The sequence below is a fragment of the Hippopotamus amphibius genome, chromosome 3 (assembly GCF_030028045.1).
Source record: "Hippopotamus amphibius kiboko isolate mHipAmp2 chromosome 3, mHipAmp2.hap2, whole genome shotgun sequence".
NCBI classification, from domain to species: Eukaryota; Metazoa; Chordata; class Mammalia; order Artiodactyla; family Hippopotamidae; genus Hippopotamus; species Hippopotamus amphibius.
In genome coordinates, this window is record NC_080188.1 from 113,528,533 (window position 1) to 113,551,447 (window position 22,915).

At 37.5% G+C, this 22,915-nt stretch overlaps 1 protein-coding gene and 1 pseudogene across 1 annotated transcript; both read right to left on the reverse strand.

The window, feature by feature from the left end:
* Window positions 1-3,515: 3,515 nt before the first annotated feature.
* On the reverse strand, window positions 3,516-4,459 carry LOC130849347 (olfactory receptor 5B2-like; annotated as a pseudogene).
* Window positions 4,460-14,604: 10,145 nt separating this feature from the next.
* On the reverse strand, window positions 14,605-15,555 carry LOC130848698 (olfactory receptor 5B3-like). The gene has a single exon (XM_057727111.1). It carries the CDS (start codon window positions 15,550-15,552, stop codon window positions 14,605-14,607), a length of 948 nt encoding a protein of 315 aa, XP_057583094.1. The 5' UTR covers window positions 15,553-15,555.
* Between the last annotated feature and the right edge of the window lie 7,360 nt (window positions 15,556-22,915).

The window sequence follows — 22,915 nt, forward strand, 5'->3', positions numbered from 1 at the left end:
TCTCCACACCCTCTTTAGCATTTATTGTTTGTAGATTTTTTGATAATGGCCATTCTGGCTGGTGTGAGGTAATACCTCATTGTGGTTTGATTTGCATTTCTCTATTAATTAGTGATGTGGTACAGGGAACTCTACTCAATACTCTGTAATGGACTGTATGGGAAAAGAATCTAGAAAACAGTGGATTTATATATACATATATATATATATATATATATGTATGTATAACTGATTGACTTTGCTGTACACCTGAAAATAACACAACATTGTAAATCAAATATACTCCAATAAAATTTTTTTTAAAAAGCTACTAAGGTAATGAAAGGCAAATAAAGACTGAGAAACTGTCACAGGTTAGAGGAGACTGAGGTAACATGCCAACTCTGCACAATGTTGTACCGTGGAGTGGATCTTGGGACAGAAAAAGACTTTAGTTGGAAAAAACAAAATCTGAATGAATTCTTGAAGATTATATAAGAGTAATGTGCCAATGTTAGTTTCCTAGCATTGACAGAGGTATCATAATAAAGTAAGATGCTAACGATAGGGGAAACTGGGTGAGAGGTATGCCAAATTTGTCTGTAATATCACAGCAAATTTATTTTTTAAATCTAAAACTCTTCTCAAATTTAATAATATATTTAGAATAATCATTTAAAAATGTTCCGAGCAGGAGAAATGACCATTTTCATAGAATTTAGAGCCAGAAGGGGATATTTATGTCAACCACACTGTCCCCACTAACATCAGTATGATTCTTTTAGGATATTCAAGCATAACTTTATGAATCTTGAGATGTTTGGTGTTTCTAATTTTGTAGAGCTGAGTGCAAGTTCCTTTGGAGAGGTTTAGTATAAAATTGAATTCACCTGAGGATCAAAATGAAATATATAATTATTGTGTATTATATCAGCAAATTGTGCTAGGTGGTGTTTATGGCTGTAAAGCATTGTCATGCTTATATTTTCAATGGATGTTTAGAATCACTGGAATAAAACTAACCTTCAAAATGTATGAAAAGAAATTTTGAAAACTGAATCGGCTAGAAAACTTCTGCTAGTCTCATACTTTGATTTACTAAATAGAATTAATTTCCTGTGTTATTTGCCACTTAATGAGAAATTCCGAATGAAAAAATTTAAGATTTTTATCTATTATCCACTTAATAGTATTGTTTTCAAGAGATTAATTTTTCCAAAAATGGAGCATGCAAGTAGTGAGTGAGAAAATAGAAAAAAAAACAAAAAACAAAACAGTTGCATCTCATGAAATGTTGTAAAGCTCTTTTCTAAAGAATTGTATAATAGGTAATGAACTACATCATCAGCAGTTTGAATATATTGACTGCTGAACTCAAAGCTTAACTAATTGATAGATTAATTTAACAAATGTTTAAGGAGAAATTAATATGAACCAGGCCACTATTTACATGATGTGGAGGAAGTTTTCAGTAAAGAAGCAAAGTCACTGCTCTTGTGTAGTATATTTTCCAGGTAGGATGACAGGTAAACAGGTGAATTAATAATAATAATAATAATAATAATAATAATACAGTTGACTACTGATCAGGACTATGAAAAATAAAGCAAGGAGGGCAAGGAGTTTCCATCAGGAGTGAGTTGACTAGGATACTGTAACATTTAAGCAAAGACCTGAAGGAAGTGAGGGAGATTTCTGAGCGCTGACAATAGCAAGTACCAAGACACTGAGGAAGGAACACACCTGAGTTGTCCAGGAATAGCAAGGAACTCAGCGTGAATGAAGTGGACTAAGCGAGTAAGAGAGTGGTAAGACTCAACATAGCTAATCTAAAACTAAAGTATCCATAAAGATTGACATTAGCCATTGTATAGTACTTCCAGAAAAAAAAGAATAACATTATTATTACTCCATGCATTTTTTTTTTAATTTATTTATTTATTTTTTGGGGGGGTACACCAGGTTCAATCATCCGTTTTTATACACATATCCCCATCTTCCCTCCCTTCCTTGACGCCCCCCCCAAGCCCCCCCCACCCTCCCTGCCCCAGTCCTCAAAGGCATCTTCCATCCTCGAGTTGGACTCCCTTTGTTATACAACAACTTCCCACTGACCATTTTACAGTTGGTAGTATATATATGTCTGTGTTACTCTCTCGCTTCGTCTCAGTTTCCCCTTCACCCCCCGCCCCCTCCCATACCTCGAGTTCTCCAGTCCATTCTCTGTATCTGCATCCTTGTTCTGGTCACTGAGTCCAACAGTACCATTTTTAGATTCCGTATATGTGAGTTAGCATACAATATTTGTCCTTCTCTTTCTGACTTACTTCACTCTGTATGACAGATTGTAGTTCTATCCACCTCATTACATATAGCTCCATCTCATCCCTTTTTATAGCTGAGTAATATTCCATTGTATATATATGCCACATCTTCTGTATCCATTCATTTGTTGATGGGCATTTAGGTTGCTTCCATGTCCTGGCTATTGTAAATAGTGCTGCAATGAACATTATGGTACAAGTTTCTTTTGGGATTATGGTTTTCTTTGGGTATATGCCCAGTAGTGGGATTACTGGATCATATGGTAGTTCTATGTGTAGTTTTTTAAGGAACCTCCAAATTGTTTTCCATAGTGGCTGTACCAATTTACAGTCCCACCAACAGTGAAGGAGAGTTCCTTTTTCTCCACACCCTCTCCAACATTTGTTGTTTAAACAATGTCTACAATTCATAGTCATTCACAGAAAACTGAAAATTTTCTTTATTATCAATCAATCCCCTTATCTTTTACTCTGGTCTTCTTGCTTTTGAAAATTTTATGCAACCATACTTTTTCTACAAAATAACTTATTGAAGGCATAAATATTAACTCCTTTAAGATGCTATAGTTCTGAAAAAATATGGAATCATTATGCTGTACAACTGAAGTTAATATAATATTGTAAATCAACCCTACTTTAATTAAAAAAAAACCTGAGACAGCAAAAAAGAGCCAAAAAATATACCTTTATTAAAAAATCCATGTCATATTTTTCTTCATTTTGGAATTTCTCCAGCAATTTTTAAACTGGAGAAATGAAAAGTGTTAAATTTATATTCTGATAGCATAATTAGTTATTTTAACTTTTTTATTAAAAACTAGCCATACTCCATTTAACTCCAACAAATTTCTCAGTCCTGTATGTGCACATGTGAGATCCTTTCAGGCACTTCTATTCATGAGTCTGAGCTCTGTTTTATAAATACTCTTGCATTCGCATGTGATAGAGAAAATATGGACATTGAATAAGTCAAATATAACAAATAAAATTTATTAAAAACAAGATCTAAAAATTTTTATGGTCTCTTTTGGCTATCCTCATTTAGATATTTTACATATCTAAACATATTATTCTCTTTTTTCCTGGTGACAGACTTTTGAGAAGAAAGGTATTATCTCAGTAATTTTAATGCAGTGTGGGTTGTAAAATTTGACTTAATGCATAGAGATGATCTGACAGAAATGAAACTAGGTTATTGTGGATCCTACAGATTTAAGAGGTGAAACCAAGAGACAATTTTGCCTTCTCATCAACTTTCTTGAAAGCACTCTTGACTTCTTTGTCTCTTAGGCTATAGACCACAGGATTTAGCATGGGGATGACCATAGTATAGAACACAGATGCAATTTTGTCTGTGTCCATGGAATGGCTGGAGCTGGGCTGGGAGTACATAAAGATGGCTGTCTCATAGAAGATGGAGACTGTAGTGAGGTGAGAAGCACAGGTTGGATAAAGCCTTCAGGTATCCCTCTGCTGAGGGCATCTTCAGGATGATGACAGATGTGAATAGGCAGGAAATCAATATAACCAGGAGGGCAAAAAAGGATATTGAAGCTTGCCACCACAATAAGAATCAGTTCACTAACATGTCTGTCAGAGCAAGGGAGAGCCGTGATTACTGGAACATCATAGAAAAAGTGATGTATAAGTTTGGACATACAGAAAGAGAGACTGAATGTGTTCCTAATGTGGGTGGAGGCATTTAGGAGACCACAAACATAGGAGCCTGTGGCAAGATGTGCACACACACTTGTCGTCATCATGGTGGTGTAATGTAGGGGTTTACACATGGCTGTGTCATAGGCCATGGAGGCCAAGAGTAAATTTTCCATAGTGGCAAAGGCTACAAAAAAGAACATCTAAGTAGCACATGCATTGTAGGAGATGACCTTGTCTCCTACAAGGTATCCAGCCATGACTTTAGGAGTGACAGCTGTAGAATAACGAAAGTCCACCAGAGACAAGTTACTGAGGAAAAAGTACATGGGGGTATGGAGACGACAGTCCAAGAGAATCAACAGGATCATCCTCAGGTTTCCAACCACACTGAGGAGATAAATAAGAGTGCACATGGTAAAGAGGGGGATCTGCAGTTCTGGGGCATTGGTGAGTCCTAGCAGAATGAACTCAGTCACTTCTGTATTGTTCTCCATGGAGGTTATTTGGGAATCACAGGATGCCCTGTCACAATGAGAAATAAAAGAGTGATAAACAAATGCGAGATTGAAGTGAAATTAATTCAATACTCTGTGTGTGTATGCACGCACAACATTTCATTATAGCAATACTTCAAGATTCTCCAGATCTAAGGTATTGACTAGACCATAAAACTGAAGGCACAAATTATCTGTAGACACAATGTTGAAGCTGAAAGAGCATCATAGATCATTTTCCAATTTTTAAATTTTGTAAATTTGTGAACTTATATTCCTTTCAACAACCCTGTGAGATTTATTGTTATCCCCATTTAACTTATGAAGCACAGAGGTTAATTACAGAGTAATGTATTTAAGTTTACAGAATTATTACTGTCAAACCAATGTGTGCCCCCAGGCAGAGGGATTCCCAAGTCTACTGGTCTTAAGCGAATTTAAAATCAAATTGAACTTAATTCAATTTATAACTACGCTATGTCTCCAATGATCTAAACTCAGCTGTTGGAGTTTCACAGTGAAGAGGCTGAGAGAGACGTGCACGGTGCTCGTGGTAGGATAACTGGGGCAGACAACTGCACATTGTCTCTGTGCAACCCACAGAGACAATGTGCAGGGAAGGCACAGCACTGAACAGGAAGCTCGAGCTCTGGGATGAGGAGCAAACAGCCCTAGCATCTACCACCTGGGAATCATTGAGCCTAACCTCACTCACCTGAACCTGATTTTCTCCATCTGCAAAATGAAAATAGTAATGAGACTTAAATCAAGGTATTATTGTGAGAATTAAACAAGATCAAATGTATAAGAAACAATGAGTAACATGCTGGGTATTGAACACAGTCTGATTAGCATCAGGTATAATATTAGTATTAAGATGAAACGATAACCTCCGTGTTTGAGAAATGTGGGTGGTGAAATGCAAGACTTAAGCTTGGATGAGATTTTTAGTCTTGCAGCCTCACTCCTCAATTTGCCTTTTCTCATGCTTGGTCCACTCAGATTTTCTGTGTCTTCCAGTGTTTCTCAGTCTGTCCCTCCTTGGCTACATGAGAGGCTCTTCTAATCATTTTATGTGAGCCATTCTTTTGCTCAGTTTCTTCCTTAAAATCCATGTTTTAGTTTGGGTTGAAAGAGTCTCCTTTATTAAACTAATTCCTTCTCTCATCGTCTTCTTTCTTAAACTAATTCCTTCTCTCATTGTTGTCCCATAGTTGAATTACAGGGATCAATGGATGGGAGTTCCCAGTTCATCAGCTGCCTTTAGCTGAAGATCTTCACCTTACATGCCTGGTCCAGCAAGTCGTTATGTTGACAAGGTTTTTTTTTTTTTTTTGGCACACGAGCTTAGTTGCTCCGTGGCATGTGGGATCTTCCTGGAGCTGGGATCGAACCCGTGACCTCTGCATAGGCAGGTGGATTCTTAACCACTGCGCCACCTAGGAAGCACTGTTGACAAGGTTTGACTTGGAGAATATTCTGTGTTCTACAATCAGTATGGATGATTATATGTTGATTATTATATATCTTTTCATTTAATTCTCATAATAATGTTATAAGGTAAGTAGTAGTCTTATTCCCATTTTACCTTTAAGAGAACTAAGGATTTGAGAAACTATGTAAAATTCCACAATTATACAGCTAGTATGAAGAAAATTGAAGATTTAATATTCAAACCCATCTATGACCAAATCATATGCTTTTAGCCACCTCACTGCCAGCATTTACAGATATGCTAGTGAATAATAAAAGTGAAATTATGGGGAAAAGACTGCAGTGGGTAAGGCGAATGGATCTTGCTAATTCAATTGGAAACCATCCATAGTTTAAAGGAGGGTTATTTCACACTCATTATTTTTTCTTTTTTAGCCTTCAATGAGAAGTCAACAGATAGTGAATAAGATTAAATTAATCTTTATTCAATCAGAGCATTACTTATCCACTTTTTTAAGCTCTTTATTGGAATATAATTGCTTTATACTGTTGTGCCAGTTTTTGCTGTACAACAAAGTGTATCAGCTGTGCTTATACATGTATCTCCATGTCTCTTCCCTCCTGCGACTCCTTCCCACCCTCCTTATCCCAGACCTCTAAGTCATTACCCATCATCGAGTTGATCTCCCTGTGTTATGCAGCAGCTTCTCACTAGCTATCTGTTTTACAGTTGGTAGTGTATATATGTCAATGGTACTCTCTCATTTCATCCCAACTTCCTCTTCTCCGCCCACCCCCCCACCATGTCCTCAAGTCCATTCTCTACATCTGCATCTTTAACTAATATCTTTGAGGAAAACAGCATGATAATACTTCGAACTCCCTACTGAAATTTTGGTATGTCACTGCTTTAGAAAATATCTCCAAAATCTATTTCTGTGCTTAAATAATTCATAGTAGGTATAGCTTTCCCATTGCTTTTGCATGAATTTCACTTCTTACTACAAATGTATATGGGACATAGAAACTTACCTTGTTGCTGGAAAAGAAAGGACAGTGAATCCCAAATAGTGAGTCTGAAATCAGAAATTCAGCCATGGAATAATGCATACCTACTGTTAGAGATGTTGTTTATCAGGTACTGCTCAAAAATTTTCATGGGCTCTAAGGCAAGTAAAATTGAGCAAAAGAACACAACTTGGAGGCAGGAACCTAAATTTACCAAGCACTCCTTGTGTAGCCTTGGAGGAGTCTCCTATCTTCTTCTGATCTGTAGAATTAAGAATAAAATTACCTATCCCACATAATTCAAGGGTTAGTGTCTGTGTATAGCAAATGAGGGAAGCTCTATAAAACACCTCACTCAGGAGTTATCATTTTAGAGTCTATCAATATAATTTCATCTTGAGATGTTTTCCTGGCCATGATTGGAGGTGCATAGCAAATTCTCAGGTCAGGATTTGAGGGTGAGAGAAAAAGTACAGCATGTGCTATTAACATTCAGATGAATAAATGATAGCCAAAGTGGTTCAGCACATAGTCTGGTCCCTCTAAAATGATGTCACATTGAGTCATACTGGGGTTTTAGAGGCTAATTCGTGGGAATCAGGAGGGAGTTACAGAGACATGGAAGTCTTTGGGGATGCCCCCCACACCCCACCTGCAATGAGGACATCTATAGCTCTCATCCCTCTTGCCTAGGAAAGAAGCAATTACATTGCCTATGGGGACCTAGCTGGATATGTTGAAGGTGCACACGTGGTTTTGTATTACTTGTGATTTCTTCCCCCCCCCCCACTTTCTTTTGTTTGTTTATTTATTTATTTATTTTTATTTTTTTAATTGGAATATAATTGCTTTACACTCTTGTACCAGTTTTTGAGGTACACCAAAGTCAATCAGCTGTATTTATACACATATCCCCATATTGCCTCCCTCCCTCAACTCCCCCACACCATCTCGTCCCGACCCTCTAAGGCATCATCCATCATCGAGTTAATCTCCCTTTGTTATACAACAACTTCCCACTGGCTATCCACCTTACAGTTGGTAGTATATATATGTCTATGCTACTCTTTCATTTCGTCCCAGCTTCCCCTTCACTCCCCGCACCCCCAACCTCGTGTCCTCCAGTCCATTCTCTGCATCTGCATCCTTATTCTTGTCTTGTCACTTGGTTCACCATTTTTTTTTTTTTAGGTTCCGTCTATATGAGTTAGCATACAATATTTGTTTTTCTCTTTCTGGCTTACTTCACTCTGTATGACAGTCTCTAGGTCTATCCATCTCATTACATATAGCTACATCTCATTCCTTTTTATAGCTGATTAATATTCCATTGTATATATATGCCACATTTTCTTTATTCATTCGTTGGTGGACATTTAGGTTGCTTCCATGTCCTGGCCCCCCTACTTTCTGATTAAAGTAGAATTTATAAACAGCAATGTCCCCAGATTTTGGTGTACAGCTCTCACAGTTTGGTCAAATTTATGAGGTCATGCAACCACTAACATAATCATGATATCGAAGAGCTCCATCATCTAAACAAACCCTCTGAGTGTCTTTGTGATCAACTGCTTCTACCCAAGGCCTATGGCAACCACTAAACAATTCTCTCTCCATGTTGCTTTGCCTTTGCAAGAATGTCTTTTAAACAGAATCTTAGGGTAGGTTGGCATTGACTTTGGCTTCGTTCCATTAGAATGGTACATTTGAGATCCATCCATAATGTTACCTGTATTTTCCTAGAAATGCCATAAAAAAGTACCACAAACTGGATGGAATAAGTAACAGAAATTTATTGTCTCACATTTCTATAGTCTAGAAGTCTGAGATCAAGGTATCGGCAGGGTTGGTTCTGTTCGTTCCTTCTGAAGGCTTGTTTCCCTGAAGGCCTTACTTTGGGTTTTAAGGTTCATAGGATTCGCTGGCAAAATAACCACTCTACACTCAGTTAAACAAGAATTTAGAGACAGTTTATTGAATTAAAAAGATTACAGTATATTAAGAAAGAATAGTAAAGACAGAGGTTTATGCATCACTGAATTGGGGAAGCACCTATATCCAGATTCAAGCAGCGCTGGGAAGTCCCGAGTGACAGCAATCTGGAGCCCCAGCTGGGAAGGGTCCCGGGCAGTGCGTCCACTCCACAGACGAGACTTCAGATTGGAGCTCTGGGGGCTTCAGTTTATAATTCTGGGCCACAAACTGATATCATCAGTTTGCGTGTAAAAATGCAGCTCTGGATTTACTTTAAGAATGTTGTTGGTTTCAACATGTGAATCACAAGAGTCTCCAGATCCCAGGGTACTGGCCAGGTCCCCAGGGCTAAAGAAATTCCAAGACCCACTCCCTTTCATATCATAAGCACTGTTTGACTTGCTAGCAGCAATTGTTAGGTGTGTAAACAGGCGTGCAGTACAGGCAGGGTCACAGGTCAGTCAGAGGCCTGCTTCTGTCTCTGAGGCCTGAATACAACTATATTACTAACTTCCCCAACAAGGCTGTGAGGGAGAAAATGTTTTTCATGTTTTTCTCTTAGCTACTGGATAGTTTTCTGACAGTCTTTTGTGTTCCTTGACTTCTGCTCCATCATCCTGATCTCTTTATTTTCACGTGTGTCCTCCGTGTGTCTGTGTGTCCAGATTTTCCCTTTTTGTAAGGATACCAGTCATATTAAACTGTCAACTTAAAAACGCACAACATGAGAGTTGCGAGTTGAGTTTATTTGGGGCAAAATGGGGACTGCAACCCAGGAGACAGCATCGTAGATAGCCCTGAGAAACTGTTCCAAAGAGGCAGGGGGAAAGATTAGTATATATGTATTCTTGGTAAAGAAGGAGTACATGCAATCAAGCACATTTTTTTGTAGGGGGTTTCTGCTAGTCACAAGGGGCAGACGTCATCATGTAGGGACTTAGTGCTTTTCTAGATATGAGGAGATGCAAGTGTTGGGCTCATCAAATCAGCTCCTGAAAACATCTAACTATCTGAAGACCTGTTCCGCCCATCCTCCAAAGCACAGAGTGCCTCATTCTTGGTCTCCGCCCTGAATTCCCTTCAGGGAATGTGGAAGGTCAGTAGCTACAGCAGCACAAAGTGATTTAATTCTTGTACAGGCAGATGGCAAGTTCCAATTTATAGTTAACAGAACTAAGGAGTACACCTTGCTCCAGTATGACCTCATCTTAACTAACTACATCTATAGTGACCCTATTTTCAAACAAGATCAGTTTCTGAGGTCCGGGGATTAGGTCTTCAACATGTAAATTTTAGGGACACACTTCAACCCACAATATATCAGTTGTGAAATATTTTCATTACTAGATGATATGCCATTATAGGGACACTACAGATTATTTATTCATTTCTCATTTGATGTACATTTGGATTGGGTCTAGTGGCTGGAGATTGAGAAAAGAAAAGAGTGTCTAAACATTTGCCTAACTTTTTTTGCATGAACATAGGTTTTAATTGCATTGGGGTATATATCTGTGAATTAGATTTGTTGGTTAGATAATAAGTATTACATATGCTTAACTGAATGGAAACTGCCAAACTGTTTTCTGAGGTGGTGCTAACATTTTGCATTCCCACCAGCAATGCATTACAATTGCTTCACTTGATACTATAATGGTTTTAAAATTTGTATTTTGATTTTATTTCATGTTTATTTTTAGCTCTTTCTCAAGGGAAACTCAAGAAGACAATTATTTGATTCATAACAGTCACATACTATATGATTTCATTTATGATATATCCATAAAAAGTAAATCTGAACAGTCTGAAAACAGATTATTGCTTAAAGTTTGGGGGACCTAGGGGAAGGAGGAATTACTTCTAAGTGGGTACAAGGTCTTCTTTGTGAGTGAAAAATATTTTGGAACTAGGCAGTTGTGATGGTTGTACAACACTGTGAAAGTACTAAATGTCACTAAACTGTACATTTTAAAGTAGTTAATTTTAATGTTATGTACATTTCATACCAACTGAAAAAGAGAGGCAGATGGAAATTAGTAAGAAGAAAAACTAATGTGACTACAAAGGCAGAGATTGAACTGGTGTAGATACATGTCGAAGAATGCTCTCAGTCACCTGAAGATGCTACACACAAGGGAGAGATTCTCCCCTAGAGCCACTGGAGACAAGTATAATTTCATCCCAGTAAAACTGATTTTTAAAAATTTTTATTTATTTACTGCATTGGATCTTCATTACTGTGTACAGGTCTTCTGTAATTGTGGAGAGCTCGGGCTCCTCTTCACTGCAGTGTGTGAGTTTATTATTGTGGAGGCTTCTCTTGTTGTGGAGTATGGGCTCTAAGCGCTCAGGCTTCAGTAGTTGAGGTGCATGGGCTCAGTAGTTGTGGCTCACGGGCTTAGTTGCTCCATAGCACGTGGGATCCTCCTGGACCAGGGCTCGAGTCCGTGTCTTCTGCATTGGTAGGCAGATTCTTAACCATTGAGCCACAAGAGAAGTGCTAAAACTGATTTTGACATCTGGCCTCCAGAACTATGAGAAATAAATCCATGGGTTTTTTGTTTGTTTTTTGTTTTTTTGGGGGGTGTGTGCCTCACAGCTTGTTGAGTAAAATGAATAAATGCTGAGTCAGTGTATGATTTACAAGTGTTTTCTTAAGATACGGTTTTTAGAAGTGGGAGAGGTCTTCAGGTACATATGTCAGTGATTGGTTGGTTGCAAGTGGGCAAGCAAATAGCTTGAAGAATTTCAAAAGTATAAGGATTATTCAATGTTAGGGGATGCAGAGTTTTTGAGACTGCTATTTTCCTGCAAGAAATTGGGGTCATTACCAAGTGGATATTGGTGACATTCTCCCCTCAAAATGTATACAGTTTTTACAGTTTGCTTCCACCACCATAACTTGGAATTGCTGGAGTCGTCTTAATGCTCAGTAAAATAATTTGAAAATCAACACTCAAAGCTTTATTTCCAGTGCAATAACCAGATTAAGCTACTGCTCAAAGGGATTTTCCATTCAGGTTGAGGGAAAGAGATGAACAGGTGAATAAATAGATATATGAGCTGAATGTTGTTAATAACTATGGAGACTAGAACAGGCTTAGGAAAAAAGTCCATGGGAGAGGGCTTCCTAGGTGGTGCAGTGGTTGAGAATCCTCCTGCCAATGCAGGGAACATGGGTTCAATCCTTGCTCCAGGAAGATCCTACATGCCATGGAGCAACTAAGCCCTTGTGCCACAACTATTGAGCCCATGTACTGCAACTACTGAAGCTCATGCACCTAGAGCCCATGCTCCGCAACAAGAGAAGCCACAGCAATGAGGAGCCCATGCACCACAACGAAGAATAGCCCCACTCCCCGCAACTAAAAAGAAAGCCCGCACACAGCAAAAAAGACCCAACATAGCCAATAAAATTAATTAATTAATTAATTAAAATAAAAAAGTCCATGGGAGGGAACTGGCTATTTTATAAAGTAGTTCATGGCAGGCCTCTATGACCTCCCTGAATGGGTAAAGTTTAACCAGCAGTCTGAAATTAGTGTGAGAATATTCCATGCAGATGAAACAGCAAATGCAAAGAAGCTAAGACAAGGGCAGGATTGGAGTGGTCCAGAATAGGTAGAAATCGGTGTGAATGAAATAGAGTGAATGAGTAGGAGAGTGATAAGTCATGGTATAGCTCACTAGGGTATAAATGAAGGGGTGGCATTAACCATCACAAAACATTTAATGCCAAAAACCAGGTAGCATTATTATTTTTAGTGCAATTTTTAAAACAAAATGTCGAGTTGGTACTCAAAAGATGAAGGTAAAAATGAATTAATCACATCTATCCCTTTATTTATTTTTTTTTATGATTTTAGTCTTACTTTTATTTATCCTTTTATTCTAATATGGCTGTTTACCTTCAGAAACTTTCACGGGAATGTGCTTTTTCTTTCCAAATCACTCAGTAATGACAGAAGCATTAATTTATAAAGCTATCATAATTTTTAGCTCTATATAAAGTGTGCCAGCAAAAGCACATACTTCATTAAAAACCATTATTATTTTTTGTCTCTATTTTAAATGATTGGAACTATTCCTCAACTAAAGAGTCAAAAATATTAGACAAAATTTTTGCTCTAATATCCTAAATGGCCATTATCATTTGATTTATTGGAGTAAATCTAAGAGGGATAAAATAACTCATAGATTTTTTTTAATTTTTTTTATTTTTTGGGGGTACACCAAGTTCAATCAACTGTTTTTATATACATATCCCTGTATTCCCTCCCTTCCTTGACTCCCCCCCTCCTCGAGTCCCCCCCCACCCTCCCCACCCCAGTCCTCTAAGGCATCTTCCATCCTCGAGTTGGATTCCCTTTGTTATACAACAACTTCCCACTGACTATCTATTTTACAGTTGGTAGTATATATATGTCTGTGCTACTCTCTCGCTTCGTCTCAGTTTCCCCTTCACCCCCCGCCCCCTCCCATACCTCGAGTTCTCCAGTCCATTCTCTGTATCTGCATCCTTGTTCTTGTCACTGAGTTCATCAGTACCATTTTTAGATTCCATATATGTGAGTTAGCATACAATATTTGTCCTTCTCTTTCTGACTTACTTCACTATGTATGACAGATTGTAGTTCTATCCACCTCATTACATATAGCTCCATCTCATCCCTTTTTATAGCTGAGTAATATTCCATTGTATATATATGCCACATCTTCTTTATCCATTCATTTGTTGATGGGCATTTAGGTTGCTTCCATGTCCTGGCTATTGTGAATAGTGCTGCAATAAACATTATGGTACAAGTTTCTTTTGGGATTATGGTTTTCTTTGGGTATATGCCCAGGAGTGGGATGACTGGATCATATGGTAGTTCTATTTGTAGTTTTTTAAGGAACCTCCAAATTGTTTTCCATAGTGGCTGCACCAACTTACAGTCCCACCAACAGTGCAGGAGAGTTCCCTTTTCTCCACACCCTCTCCAACATTTGTGGTTTCCAGATTTTGTGATGATGGCCATTCTGATTGGTGTGAGGTGATACCTGATTGTGGCTTTGACTTGCATTTCTCTGATGATTAGTGATGTTGAGCATCTTTTCATGTGTTTGTTGGCCATCTGTATGTCTTCTTTGGAGAAATGTCTACTTAGGTCTTCCGCCCATTTGTGGATTGGGTTATTTGCTTTTTTGGTATTAAGCTTCATGAGCTGCTTGTATATTTTGGAGGTTAACCCTTTGTCTGTTGTTTCATAGCCAATTATTTTTTCCCATTCTGAGCGTTGCCTTTTAGTCTTGTTTATGGTTTCTTTCGCTGTGCAAAAGCTTTTAAGTTTCATGAGGTCCCATTTGTTTATTCTTGATTTTATTTCCATGATTCTAAGAGGTGGGTCAAAAAGGATGTTGCTTTGATGGATGTCATAGAGTGTTCTGCCTATGTTTTCCTCTAGGAGTTTGATAGTGTCTGGCCTTACATGTAGGTCTTTAATCCATTTGGAGTTTATTTTTGTGTATGGTGTTAGGAAGTGTTCTAATTTCATTCTTTTAAATGTAGCTGTCCAATTTTCCCAGCACCACTTATTGAAGAGGCTGTCTTTTTTCCATTGTATACTCGTGCCTCCTTTGTCAAAGATAAGGTGCCCATATGTGTTTGGGCTTACTTCTGAGTTCTCTATTCTATTCCATTGATCTTCCTTTCTATTTTTGTGCCAGTACCATACTAACTCTTGTAGATTTTACATCAAGAAAAAACCTAGAGAAAATTTTGCCTTTTCAATAATCTTTTTAAATGCACTCTTGACCTCTTTGTTCCTCAGACTATAAACTAGGGGGTTCAGCATGGGGATGACCATAGTATAGAACACAGATGTCATTTTGTCAGTGTCCATGGAATGGCTGGAACTGGGCTGTAAGTACATGAAGATGACTGTCCCATAAAATATGGAAACAGTAATGAAGTGAGATGCACAGGTAGATAAAGCCTTCTGATATCCCTCTCGTGAGGGCATCTTCAAAATGGTAATAAATATGAACAGGTAGGAAATCAAGATTACAAAAAGTGCAAAAAAGACATTGAAGCTTGAGATAAGAACAAGAATCATCTCACTGATGTGTTTATCAGAGCAAGTGAGAGTTATGACTGCTGGAAAATCGCAGAAAAAGTGATGGATCACATTGGACCTACAAAAAGAGAGACAGAATGTGTCTCCAGTGTTAATAGAAGCATTCAGAAAACCAAAGACATAGCAGCCTATGACCATACGAGCACACACACTTGTCGTCATAGTTACAGTGTAATGTAGGGGGTTGCACACTGCTGCGTAGCGGTCATAAGCCATTGAGATCAAGAGGTAACTTTCTACAGTGGCAAAGACTATGAAAAAGAACATCTGAGCAGCGCATGCATTGTACGAGATGACCTTATTTCCTGTTAGAAACCCAGCCATCACCTTTGGAGTGACTGTTGAGGAGTAACAAAAATCCACCAGAGACAGGTTACTGATGAAAAAGTACATGGGCTTATGGAGACAAGAGTCCAGCAGAATCAACAGGATCATCCCCACGTTCCCAGCCAGAGTGATGAGGTAAATGAAGGTGAACATTATAAAGAGAGGGACCTGCAGTTCTGGGGCACTGGTTAGTCCAAGCAGGATGAAGTCAGTCACCTCTGTATTATTCATCATGGATTTGAGAATCATGAGATGCTCTGTAGTAACGAAAACAAGGCACAGAATGATGAACAAAGAAGAGTTGTACAGAAATTGAAATGTATATGCATTATTTCTTTAGAATAGAGTTTGTAGAGAAGATTCTTCATGGATCACCTTCCCAGCTTTTAAATTTTGTATATGAATAATCTGAGTCACAGGAAGGGGTAATGAGCTGTCCAAGGTCAATGCCTGGAATGGATTCACCTCTGAGATCTTTTGAGTCTACTAATAGCTTACACTCCTGTAGTGCTCATGTGTATTTATTTAATTTTCTCACTATCTGATTAGATTTATAGTCATTACACCCATTTATATCTGTGTAACATGGCCACAAACAGATCGAGTACTTTATTCAAGTTTACATGGTTATTAACAGAGCAATGCTGTAGATCCATCAGAATGGTCACCAAACTAGTGGAGATGTGGATGGACCTAGAGACTGTCATACGGACTGAAGTAAGTCAGAAAGAGAAAAGCAAATATCGTATAATAACGCATATATGTGGAATCTAGAAAAATGGTATAGAGGATCTCATTTGCAAAGCAGAAATAGAGACAGGGATTTAGGGAACAAATGTATGGATACCATGGGGGAAAGGGGTGAGGAGGGAGGAATTGGGAGACTGGGATTGACACGTAAACACTAATGATACTATGTATAAAATAGACAACTGATGGGAACATACTGTATAGCACAGGGAACTCTATCTAATGCACTGTGGTGACCTAAATAGGAGGGAAGTCCAAAAGGGAGGGATATATGCATATGTATGGCTGATTCATTTTGTTGTGCAGTGGAGGCTAACACAACATTGTAAAGCAACCATACTCCAAGAAAAATTAATTAAAGAAAAGAATGTTTACCAAACTAAATGACATTAATGAATTTGAATTGATTTTAATTTCATTAAATTTACATTTGACCATTGTATCCATTTGACCAAGCTTAATGCTTGGGGTTGCACAGTAGAGTACATCACAAATATATGCGTATAGATGCAATGAGATAAATGCAGCACTGGAGACAAATACAACCGACAAAATCAATCTAAAGAGAAGGTATAAAATTGGGTGTAAAATATTGGGCTTTGGGGTGATATGCATATACAATCACATACAAGCCCTACCATTTCCTACCTGGGAGACATTGGTCCTAAACTGAGTTTACTGAACCTCGTTTCATCCACCAGTACAATGAAGGTGATATTAGAACCTACCTCAGAACTATCAGAATTATTGTGAGAGTCAAATAAAATAATTGTAACAAACAGTTCACACAGTGTGGGTGTTCAGTGCAATCTGTTGAGGGCTAGCTCTAATATTACACTTAAGATGGAACGATGGTGCCCATTGGTTTAAAGAAGGTTGGTGACAACATGCAGGGCTTCACGATGTGGATGGGTTTTGAAGTCTTTGTATTTTTGATTTCTATTTTCTCACACACTTCTACACTCTGATCTTTTGTTTTTTTTACAGTATTTCTCACTCTGTCCTACCTCGCCCATATTAGTGGCTTTGCCAGCAATTCTGTGTGAGAACCCAGGGAACTTCATGACTTCTTTTGTTTAATTTCTTTAAAAATTCTGATCCACGTTTTAGCTTGTCTTGAATGACTCCTTTCTTAGACTCATTCTTACTGTCATTACTGTCCACGTTTATCTGCATCACAAATATTGAGGGTTGAAAATTCACATCTGTGGCGTTGACTCTAGCCCTGCAGATTGTTCCTGAGCAAGCACAGTGGTTTAAGTTTCTTAATTTGTATTTGAGATCTTTGAAAGGACATGCATTTTCTGGTAACTACTATTTGCTACCATCTTCTTCCTGACCCCTCCGCACATCACTTTATATGTCTGAAATTTATAGTATTTGTGTTTGTAAACCCATGACTCAAATAATAGTACAGGCTGTAATTTCTTGCTTAGCATTTGCTATGTTTTATGATGACTGGCATATTCTTATTGGGCCCAGATGAATAATCCAGTAAAATAGCGTCATCTCAAAATCCTTAACTGAATCACACGTGCACAATACTTTTCACCATACAAGAGAACAGAACCACAAATCCCAGGGATTAGGATATGGGCATATTTGGGAGCCATTATTTAGACTGACACAATGGGAATGGAAAGAGTATATAATAGGTAAATTATCCATAGAAGTAGAGATTGTTGAAGCTGAGGCATCTTCATAGATCATGTGGCAATCTTCCTAATCATGTATTTTTTTTTGAAAAGTAGAAACTTTTTATTTGATGAAGCCCAATTTGTCAATTTTTTCTTTCATGGATCATGCTTTCAGTGTTTTTTTTTTTTTAAGCTCTTTATTGGAATATAATTGCTTTACACTCTTGTGCCAGTTTTTGAGGTACACCAAAGGGAATCAGCTGTATTTATACATATATCCCCATGTCCGCTCCCTCCTGCGACTCCCTCCCACTCTCCTTATCCCAGCCCTCTAAGTCATCACCCATCATTGAGTTGATCTTCCTATGTTATGCACCAACTTCCTACTAGCTATCTATTTTACATTTGGTAGTGCATATATGTCAATGCTACTCTCTTACTTTGTCCCAGATTCCCCTTCGCCCCCTCCCCTGCACCCTGTGTCCTCAAGTCCGTTCCCTACATCTGCATTTTTATCATTGCCCTGTCACTGGGTTCAGTATGTTAATCAACAGAAGAGCAGAGGAGGTATTAACTTGTGCAAGGTCACATATCTAGAATGAATCCATTCCCGAATCACATTTATGAGAGTTAGTAACAGCTTTAACATAGTACTTATGTGCTAATTTATCTCACAGATAGATAGACAGAGACCAGATAAGACAGGCAGGCAAGCAGGTAGTCAGATAGATAGACATAAATATAGAGGATAGATGGTTGGATGGATGGATGGATGGGAGATTATACAAATGATAGGTTAGATGATAGATAGATAGATAGATAGATAGATAGATAGATAGATAGATACATACATACATACATACATACATACATACATACATAGACAGACAGATAGATAGACAGATAGAAGGGGGGAGGGAGAGTTTTTGGTTACATATTCATACCCATATACCTATAAGCTCATTTATAGTTAAGGAAGTGGAGGATTTGAGAGATTATATGCCTTCCCAAAACTCCACCTAATATGAATCTATTCAAGATCAAACACTTGTCCAACTGATTCTGTTACCTGTGCCTTTTATTGTTGCATGTTAGATTTTCTAAATGAGCAAGTAATGAAAAGGATTCAATTATGGGGAAATGCTAGTGAAAATGGAGTAAGGATCTTGGTATTTTCACGATGACCCTTCTGGAGTTTAAAAGCATGTTCTTTCATTGTTTTGCTTCGCTACCCTTTCATGGACAGGCCAACATATAGTACACAAGATGCATTTATGACACATTCAATCAGAGCATCATTTATTCTGTTTTTTTGCTCATTCTGTGAAGGAAAGCAGCATGACATTTCCTAAATACTACTATACTATCTCCTAAATAAAATGTTTTTATATTTAAATACTAGATCCATATGATGATTTGAGAAAAAGTATTCAAACAGCCAGATATGAGCTCAAAACCTCATAAAATATGTCTGTTTCATTGCTTCTGCATGAAATGTGTTATCACTAAGATGCATAATGAATATAGACACTTACCATGTTCTTTGAGAAAAGGAAAAGGTAATCTTGAAATGTGAGTGTGAAGTCAGAAATTCATCCTCAAAATCATTTGGAGAAACTGTCTCTCATGGGCTGGCCAAAAGGTTCCAATGTCCCTGAATCATGGAGAAATGGAGAAAAAATAATTAACGTGGAGCTAGGAAGCCTGGATTCAAGCCTTGCATCTACCATGGTTTTTTTCTGGGTACTTGGAAGAGTTACTTGCCTTCTGCTGAGTTCAGCCTTCTTATTTGTGATATAGAAATAATAAAATTATCACTGCCATATACTTCACAGTATTGTGTATGTAAATAGAAAATAAGAGTTGGTCTATAAAAGACCCTAGTAAGAGAATATCCTTTCAACAAAAATGAATATAATTTTTATCATAGGACATTTATTTTCCCCTGCTGTTTTTAAAGACTCTCTGTAAATAGTTTAAAGAAAGGCCAGTGTGTTGGCTAAAATGTGTCAGTATTCATTTGACTAGTTGGTGGACAAATGGGCTCTACTCAGAGTCTAGCCTTTTAAAAATAATGCCATGTGCTGTCATAATAAGATTTCAGAGGCTAATCAATGGGAACCAGGAGAAAACTGTAAGGGCATGTTGCTCTTGGGGGAACATGTGTCCTATGAGGGCAATCAATTTCCTTTCCTCACTTATCTAGGGAAGAAATTATTAAACTGCACACAGGGACATAGTTTGGTATGTTGAATAGCATATAGATGCATTTTTGGCAACTCATGTCATTCTCCCCTCTATATTTTAAGATACAATTTATGTACATGAACAGCAGATTTAATACATTTAATTTATTGTAATTATTGAGGTATGAAATATACTACTAACATTTTATTTTGTTATAGATAAAACATCCTTTTTCACCATTCCATCTTTTAGATAATCTAGCCAAATGTTGGGCTACTGGGAGTGTTAAGAGATTGATAAATAATATCTTTATTTTTCTTTCTGGGTTTGCAGTGAATGCACAAATATGGCACAGGGATTTGAAAGATGATTTTTTTTTTAATTTTTATTTTTTGGCCACATCACATGGTATGTAGGATCTTAGTTCCCCGACTAGGGATTGACCCTCGCCCCCTGCATTGGAAATGTAGAGTCTTAACCACTGGACCACCAGGAAAGTCCCAGAAAGATGAAAATTAAATCAGCCTTAATACTGATAAGTTAATTTAAAATTTTGGTTTATCTCTGTAGGCAGATGGGCTTCTATCTTTCTATCTTGAATTACCTTCCTGTAGTATAGGCTGATGGTGCCCTGTCTATAAGCCCATGGTAGTCACTGTCCTTGTGTAGGCCAAAGCTTATTATGAAAAAAAAGAGTAGCAACTCTTAGAATGAGGGCTTACTTTGCTGCAAGAATATGTTCAGTCTATGTGTGATCCATATAATTTCTCTGGTGGCCATCACTAGTAGTTGGCAGATAGAGGCAGAGTGATAAATACCTCAGATTCTTCATCTTTCAGATACTATAACTCTGAGGCATGTTTACATAGTCTTCAAGTGGTCCTGGTACAATTGAGCCCTAGTTGTCCACATATATAACATATTCACTAATGAAACCCGTATTGGCTTCCTTTCCATCCCTGATTCACTTTCCTGCTACTCAGTCAGTGCTTTCTGCTGTTAACTCTAAAATACAACTATTTGAAATGAAATCCTTTTTTTTTTCTTTTTTGGCCATGCTGCACGACTTGTGGGACCTTAGTTCACTGACCAGGGATTGAATCCAGGCCTTCATCAGTGAAAGCTTGGAGTCCTAACCGCTGGACTGCTAGGAAATTCCATGAAATGAAATCTTTGACTCTGGCTCTGCTTATGGAAAACCTAATCTAATATTTATCCCAGGATTAGAGGTCTCTCCTTCCTTTGACAGGCAGGTCCTATCCCATTACCTTTTCTACATAAAAAAAGCAGGATGGAAGGTCAGAAGGCATTTTTGCTGCAAATAAGAAGAGTGAAAAAGAAAGAGAAAAAAACAAAATATGCTCTATTCCTTCTTCCAAATTCCCCTATCTGATGAATTGCATCTCTTCCCTCCTGCTGAAACACTTTCACTGTACATCTGCACCTGTGGATAGTATACCAAGTTTTGATTTTTGGATCTCTGATAATGTTTTATTTTGCCATCACATTCACACAGTAGTTTATCTGGGTATAGAAATCTGGACTGATATTTGTTTTCCTTCCTTTTTTTTTTTTTAAAGCTATCAGGCCACTGACTGATGACTTCAATTTTTTTTTTAATTGGATAAGAAAACTGGTGTTCGGATGATTGTTATTACTACTTTCTCTGTGATGTTTCTCTATGCTATAGATTTAATTTTTTGTTTCCCCCCTCCCAGTTCATATGTTGAAGTTCTAATACACAATGCTATGACAATTGGAGGTGGGGCATTGGGAGGTAATTAGAATTAGATTCAATCATGAAGGTGGGGTGTTAATAATGTTAATAAAGTTAATAAAGTCTTAATGCCTTTAAAAAGAGAGGAAGAGACAAAAGAGCTCTCTTTCTTTACCTTGTGAAGATACAGCAAAAAGTTGGCCATCTGCAAGCCTGGAAGGGGGTTCTCACCAGATACCAAATTGACTCGATCTGGGACTTCTCAGCTTCTGAAAAGTGTGAGATATAAATGCTTATTGTATAATTCACCCAATCTATGGTATTTTGTTATAGCAGTCTGACCTAAGACATTTTCTCTGGCATCTAAAACATTAGATATTTTTATTTATTTTTAATTTAATTTAAAAATAAAAATTATATAAATGTAAGGTGTAAAACATGATGATTTGCTATACATATAGTGAAATGATGATAACAGTCAAGATTAGTAGCACATCCATATCTTTTCACAGTTATCATGTGTGTGTGTCTCTGTCTGTGTGTCTGTGTGTGTGGAGAGAACTCTTGAAATCTCCTCTCTCACTACATTCCAAGTATTCAATACAGTGTTAATAACTGTCAGATAAGACGGTTTGCAATTTTTTTCACACATTTCATAGATTGTTTTCATTTTGTTGATTCTTTTCTTTGTTGTGAAGAAGATTTAGTTTGATGTAGTTCCTCTTGTTTGTTTTAGCTCTCGATGCTTGTGATTTGGTGTCATGTCCAAAACATCATTGCCAAGAGCAAAATGAGGAAACTTTCCCCTGTGTTTTATTCTATGAGTTTTTTAGATCCAGGTCTTACATTTAAGTCTCTAATCCACTTTGAGTTATGTTTTGTGTACGGTGTAAGGTAATTATCCACTTTCGTTCTTTTGTGGATGAATGGATATCAAATTTCCTAATATCACTTCCTGAAGAGATAATTCTTTCTCAATTGTGTATCTTGGCACCCTTTTTTGAAATTAGTTGACTGAATATGCTTGGGTTTATTCCTTGGCTCTCTATTTTATTCTATTGGTCTAAGTGTCTGTTCTTAATATCAGAATTACACTCTTTTGATTACTATAGCTTTGTAATATAATTTGAAATCAGGAAGTGTGATTCTTCCAAGTCTATTCTTCTTTCTCAAGATTGCTTTGGCTATTTGGGGTCTTTTGTGATTCCACAAAAATTTTAGAATTGTTTTTTCTATTTCTGTGAAAACTGCTATTAAAATTTTGCTAGGGATTGCATTGAATCTGTAGATCATTTTGGTTAGTATG

Bases quoted from the DNA above. Each gene is read 5' to 3' on its own strand.
- LOC130848698 (XM_057727111.1), bottom strand. From the start codon at position 15,552: ATGATGAATAATACAGAGGTGACTGACTTCATCCTGCTTGGACTAACC.